This window comes from Fulmarus glacialis, unplaced genomic scaffold (genome assembly GCF_000690835.1).
Source record: "Fulmarus glacialis isolate BGI_N327 unplaced genomic scaffold, ASM69083v1 scaffold46019, whole genome shotgun sequence".
NCBI classification, from domain to species: domain Eukaryota; kingdom Metazoa; phylum Chordata; class Aves; order Procellariiformes; family Procellariidae; genus Fulmarus; species Fulmarus glacialis.
Genome location: NW_009234784.1, coordinates 1,194 through 8,111, shown reverse-complemented (window position 1 = coordinate 8,111; position 6,918 = coordinate 1,194). Strand labels below are relative to the sequence as shown.

At 37.1% G+C, this 6,918-nt stretch overlaps 1 protein-coding gene across 1 annotated transcript; it reads right to left on the bottom strand.

Moving 5' to 3' along the window:
- Positions 1-816: 816 nt before the first annotated feature.
- LOC104069805 (FAST kinase domain-containing protein 2-like) lies at positions 817-5,986 on the bottom strand (the record flags this gene model as incomplete). The annotated part of the gene is made up of 7 exons (XM_009585746.1): positions 817-936; positions 1,400-1,514; positions 2,578-2,662; positions 3,587-3,808; positions 4,816-4,979; positions 5,370-5,542; positions 5,847-5,986. Coding segments are annotated over 7 exons (1,019 nt in total), but the record flags the coding sequence as incomplete, so codon positions are not given.
- Between the last annotated feature and the right edge of the window lie 932 nt (positions 5,987-6,918).

The following is a 6,918-nucleotide window of genomic DNA, read 5'->3' as shown; positions in this document are numbered from 1 at the left end:
ACTTCTAGGACTCTGCCAGCATAATCAATTCCACCACTACGTAACAGGCCAGTGGAGATGCATCACAGTATGTAATGAACAAATCTGAGTATTGCAACACCTCTTTAAATAGTTGTGGAGACACTAATAACGGAAACAGAGAGCAAGAGTCAGTTTATAAAGACATGCCAGTCCTGTGTTCTTCTAGCAAGAAGTCTCACAATCTATTACAGTAGCAGTGAAGCAAAAGGTTTAAAAGAAAAAGCATACAGCTAAAAGAACCATTATTGGCCTTCTGAAAACTGGGTGAGATTGGTTTCTTCAGAAACTTTTCACATAACTTTGAATTTTTTAATATACCCCTTACGCTGAGTTATTTACTGCTTTACCATCTATAGTTCTGCATAAAGAACACAGGTGATGGTGGGGGTGGGATGTTGGGGGGAACCCTTCTAGTGCATATTTGTCGGCCAGGTTCCAATAGCACTTGAAATAGTCACTTGCTTTCCCTGACCCAGCTCAAGAGAAGAGAGAAGTTTGACATGGGGCATGGAAGAGGGGAAGCAAAATGAAGATAAAATTAAGGCATTTCAACAGCAATAGATGTCAGGATGCTTTTTGGATTAATTAAGTAGTTCCTTCCACTAAAGAAAACCCACTCCCACTTCACAAAAGAAAACTCCCGCTATCAGCAGACATTGTTCACTTTACAAACTTTTCTCAATCTGTAATACTTCGGAGTAGGCAGTTGTGTATAAAGCTGCTTATCTCTTCCATTAAAACCTTACATTAATTACACAGGAAAAAGAGACATCAGGAGACCCAAAATTGTTTATTTTAATTATTATCCTGCACAGTCACTTCAGAAAAAGGGAAAGCATTTTCTGAATAAATTTTTCCTTTCAAAAACTCAACTGCATCTTCTTTTGTCATTTCTTGAAACTTCTTGTTCAGGACCTGGAAGAAAGGGAAAGGAAAGGGTACATTAGTTCTATTGTCTTTAGCAAACTACCCTGTCCCACAAACCAAGCGCTCAGTGATGGGAAGGCCATAGGGAGTCGCTGTATTTTGAAAAGAAGTTGACTTATAGAATCATTCATTCTATAAAAATCAGGGAAATAAGCCAAAGTCACATAGGTTTTTTAGGTACAAAGCAATTCAGTGGCTTGATTTTTTTTTTTTTCCTGAACTATGATCACATTTATTTCGCTGATAATGATAAGTGGTAGCTTGTCATTCAGAGTTCCTCTGTCCTTTCTCCCTAGTGACAGCATCACTACCTTCTAAGTAGAGGTGATATACACTTACCACTCTGGAGAAGGCTCACCATTCCCTACAAGGCCTGTTCTACCAAACAAACATACTCATCCCTGTGCTGGTAACAAGACCGAAACAGAGAGAATACCAGGACTCTTCTTACCAGAATCACATGATAGCCCAGTTTATTTAGATGCCGCTTCTTCATTGCCAGCTTCCCTTGGGGGTGCGTTGTACCCACACAGAAGGCAGACAGAGGAACAAAGAGAAAAGCCAATCTACAACCAAGAAGAGTACAAATGCAGAATAAGCATTTCTAAGACAATGATTCAATGATGTCCTTTACCACTGCAGAATATATAGCTGTCTTTCTGGTAGGCAAAAATATCAGGACTGCACAAATTTCATTATCCTTTTCCTTACCCAGACTTAAGTAATTTAGACCCTCTCTTCTTCCATGAGCTTCACACAAGTACCAGCATCTACCCAAATACCTATGGCAGAATTAAGTCCTTAGATCTCCACTTCTCCCACAATGAGAAGGAAATACATCATTCAAAATTCTGTATTATTTTGACAGCTTCTGCATTTACTTTGATCCTTTGCTAATACTCAGAATCAGTTACTTCCTGCCATAAAAACCTGCCTGGAAGGGTGAGGAAAGCCGAATGTCTTGGAAGCCTGACAGTGAGTTTCTGTACACAACTCACTAGCTCTCCTTTTCCCAAAAAGCAAACTATACAGAATACATTGCTGTGCAGTGATCCAGCACACAAGTGTTAAGTATTACCCAATTCTACTTAAGTTACTTAAATGATATATGTCTCACTTCAGTTACTGAGAGGTCATTCTTCTACACAAGATTAAATTAATCACCTAAAATGTGGATATGATGATCCTTTTTATTCAAATTATATTTCAGCAGCTGAATTAACTGCCATAACATACCATTCAAATGCACATTTTAGAGACTTAAGAACTGAATGTTTAATTGGACACACAAATACTTGGAATTTTAAAACCATAATGTAGCAATTTTTTGGAAGGGATTTTTCAGTCATACTTCAAAACCTGTATCCATTACAAGAGTATAAGATTACTGTGATGTTTCATGCGTCTTTCTCTGAAAAGTTAAGTGTTAGCCTCTGTTAGAAAAGGTAGTGAGCTGGATGAGTTGTTGCTCTGAACTGGAGTGGCAATTTTTGTGTATTTCAGTGAGCACAAATAACAAGTTAGTAATCTACTTTGCTTCTGCACATCAGTGAACCAAAGAAGTAACTGGATGGAATACATACAAATAAAACTAGCTTGCTAGAAAAAATATGCAGTCAAAAAAGACACCTTTGAACACTTGAGTCAACATGATCATCTGTTGCAGATATTGGGAGCACTTTCTTTCTGTCTGAGTCCATTCTGATTTCAAAATCTGAAAACAAAACAATAAAACATTTACACTGCAAGAGGTTACAATTAATGTTCTAATTTGAACATTAATTGTTCAAATTGTTTTCAAATGAACAGCTCATTTGAAAAAGTTAACAGACACCATCACTGCTCTGTTTCTAACTGCTGTTCTCTAGTAATTTACATATTACTTATGGCTTTTCCCTTCCTGCAACCAATATAAACAGCTATAGCTTGCACATCTCCAGAAAAAAAAAGTTTGTTTTTGGAAACGTTAGATATAACTTTATGGGAGTGAAATCATAGTTTAAAGAAACTAGTCTTGATCACAGTCTGTTCATACCTACCCAGATTTTCCTGTAATCTGATTCCTCATTAGAAATACTTAGGAAGAAAATTATTACAAATACAGAAAAATTGGTAAGCTGGGTGGCTGGCAAAAAAATAAGCAGTATCAAAATACAAAAGAAACTGAATGTTATGAAATGATCACCTGTCAAAGAAGGTCATATCCCATTTCATAAATGAAAGTAGAACCCAAACCTTAGCCAGAGCTTCAGAGAAGAAACATGTCAGAGAACAAAAGAAGGCTGCTGTTTGGCTTGTTTCTAATGTGATTTAGTACTAACATGTCAACTCTCTAAAACAGTTGGCCATATTGGATTTATGTACAATTAACATCTGCTCACTGATGCTTTACAACAAGTCCAAAGCAGTTCTGTAAATAAGAGCAATCATAAAGTTTTAGTAAATTAACTTAAATACTTTAACAGAAGCATCCTAGGAAGTGAATTCACCAATCAAGGACACCATTTGTTAAAAGATCGTGTCTTTAAAGTGTTACACTTCTAATCACTTGCACCCTACACAAATTTGTTACCACCGTATTATTTTGGGGATTATAAATCTACATTAAAAAGAATATGACAGTAATTTGGCTTCATACCAATATGATATTTATATGGCAGCTGAACATTTTGCCGAAACATGTTCTCATCTCCCAGAAGTTCTATCAGTGCCTCCCGAGCCCTTCTGAGATTAAGAGATATTAATGAGGAGAAATTCTGAGTCAGCGCAAACGCAGGCTTCGTGAAGGAAGGGCTATCAATTTCCATACATGCTTTCACACAGCGAAGCATCATTTCCTTTTGTTCTTTGTAAAGATCATCTGAAAAAGGATACAAAAAATATTACATCCAATGTATCATCTCTCAGAATTTTTTATTTTATTATAATTTATAGTCTGTTCTGGCAAAGCAAATGAATTTCAATATAGGAATCAAAACCCAACTGTTTTTTCACTGAATATTATTGAGTATCTTCAAGATATTGTTAAATATACACCATCAATTCACTATTTATATTAAAGTCTACAGCTGGGACCTGCCTATTTATCCAGTCTTTCCCCTCTACTGTACACAGCTCTGTGCATGCTATCAGTTATTACAGGAGACTTAAGGAGAACAGGGAATGAGAGAGCATGCATAAAAACCATTTATAAAATCCAGACAACTAGAAGGCTATTTATAAAACAAAGAAGGGATATCAGACTTGGCCATAATTTTGAAACTGTACTTTAAGAGTACTAAGCTGCACAAACTCTAAGCAGTTACAGGTTTACAGCTTTCAGGTTCAGTCACAGGCTCAACAGCAAGACACAGTGTTTTACTCTACACTGAACTTCTACTCCGCTAAACTACTCTACTGGCTGTAGAGAATTGTAATGTGGAAACAAAATTCTACTACAAACCATTCCAAGTCCCTCATTATAACTCAGAGCAGTCAAAAAACCCTTTTACTCATGATTCAGGTACTAAAATTGGTTTATAAAGGTTAAGACTTCCTGTGTTTTTAAAAATGCCTGAACATCTGTCGAAGATAGAACCCCTGGCTCTTACACATTTCTACCATTTCCAACAAATCTCATATTCACGTCTCTCCATGTGCTACTATTAAACTGTTGCCACCATGGGGCCCAGGACAATAAGCCTGATGCCCTAGTGCAGAAACAGATCACTTAGATCACCATCACTATGCTAGCTTGTCTTGAGGACTTCAAATTTAATATTAATCATGTTTCCATTCTTTAATTTCTAAACTTTTAACACAATTACAACAAATTATGTATGGAGGCAGACTATCCCTTTTAAAACAAGAACATGACAAAGACCTGACCTGGCAGTAGAAGTTCATCCCTGCTGTCCTTTTGCAGCAGCTCATCAAGTGCACGATGAGGAAGATATCCTAAGATGCAAAGTGAATACACTGCCTTCAGCAGTTCTGTGTTGGAAATCTGAGGGAGGTACTTATCCAAGCAGCTATGAAGAGTCTCAAAAAACCTTTTCCAAAAGCAGAAGAAAAGTATCTAAATACACAAATAAGGCCATATAAAATACAGATTTCAAACAAAAATACAAGTTAGAAGTCTTTATTATCTTGTATAATCATATGTTGTGTAATCTACCATTAGCTTTTGATTCTTCTTTCAGGATACAGCTACCTATCAACAGATTTAGTAGCCTGGTCAGTCTAGAAGCAAGGTCTCCATTTTCAACTACAGAGAAAAATTCCTATGTAGAAAAAATGTGAAAAGACATGGCAAATTTACCTTACAGATTAATAAAACAGGATTATGAACTCTTTCACAACTGAAATCAAATACTAGTTGCCGTACATTACTCTATAATGACTACATAACATATTATCAGGCATTCTAAATGAAAACCTACAGATGCTTTTGGCCTCTGGGAACATAGTTGAGTCGTGAATACACTCGGAGAACAATCAAAAGGTTTTTCAAGTTGAGGAATTCAGGGTCTTCTGTCACCTTCTCTGCAAAAATACCCATCAGCTCTCTAGGCTGAAAGCCAAGTGTCTCGAAGGCAGAAAGAAAAAGGATAATCTAAAAGAAAAGATAGTTTGATAAGGTTAAGAAAGTCAGTAAAGTGGATCCTACTTGTTGATTTCATAAAAGGCATTTTTATTGAGAGCAAATTTTTCAAACCGTAACACCCCTTTTATTTCTTATTTCTTTATTCATCAATAAATAGAAGAGCATTTTAGAAATTTAGCTGTATCAACTTCATCGATTGGTGTTCCTAAAAAGTCTGTTCTCCAAAGATCAAACACAAACATCAAAAAAGGTAAGATGGAAAGCACCAGATATTCTACTAGTACCACTATAAATTATTTGGTCTCAAACTCACCTGTCTTTTGTCCCAAAGGCAGGCAGTAGAATTAACATAGTCTGCTAATGCTGAAAACAGTTTTACATTACGGTACTGGAGAGTGTAACAAGCTTCCAGAATGAGAATTAACTGCCGAAATGGAGCATCGTGGACATTCTCTGTAACAGAAGAGCAAAAAAGGACAAGTGATGCAAAGCAATGGGAGCTGCAGCTTGGAGACATTGTGGGAACAGTTTGGCTAAGGGATGGAGGAGGGGAAAAAAAAAATCAGATAAGGAACAGTGGAACAAATCGAGACTAGCTAGGCAAAGTCAACTGAGCTAAAACACATGAAGAAACGGAGAGGTAGAAGAAACCAATCTGAGTCAGGATCAAGCTAGAAGGGATAAATCAGCAAAAGGGGACAAATCAACAAAAGAAGGAAAAAGACTGTGTCCCCAGAATATCTTCCCTTCCGGGATTCTTGATTTTCAGCACCTCCCTGCACTCAGTACAGAAACCCTCAGGCTAGCCCCTTTAGTACTGATTGAGCGTTTGGGCTGTCCACTTCACCATGTCAACTAAGGGAGTAACAAAGAGGTGGAGCTACTGATTTACATTTTTTTCCCCATTTGGTTTTTACAAAATGGCAAGAAACCACAAATACTAATCTATGTCTAAAAAGCACTAAAGGCTGTCAAGCATTAATGTATGTCAAACTGGAAAACATGGAACTATAATGTAACCTCCTGGCATATAAGCGTGATGACACAGACTGAGTGCCAGATAACAACAGACTTCTGCACAGGACTGCTGCTTCATTTGCCACACAAGATGGACCTACTCCTGAGATGAAAAAGATTAAGTACTGAAGAACAATGCTCTCTCTTGAACATCCCGCTTTGTTTGCTGCAATGAGGGGCATACATGTCATAAAAGAAAGTGACTGCAAGAGAAAAGAGCACAGTTACAGTAGTAGGATCAGCACTCATCAAAACTAGACTTTATCTTTTCCTCTGCCAGACGACTCAAGAGGATAGCAGGAAAATAACTGAATTTAACTTCTCTGAGTTGTGCTCAGTGATTTTCCAGGCTCAGCATAAAACACTGT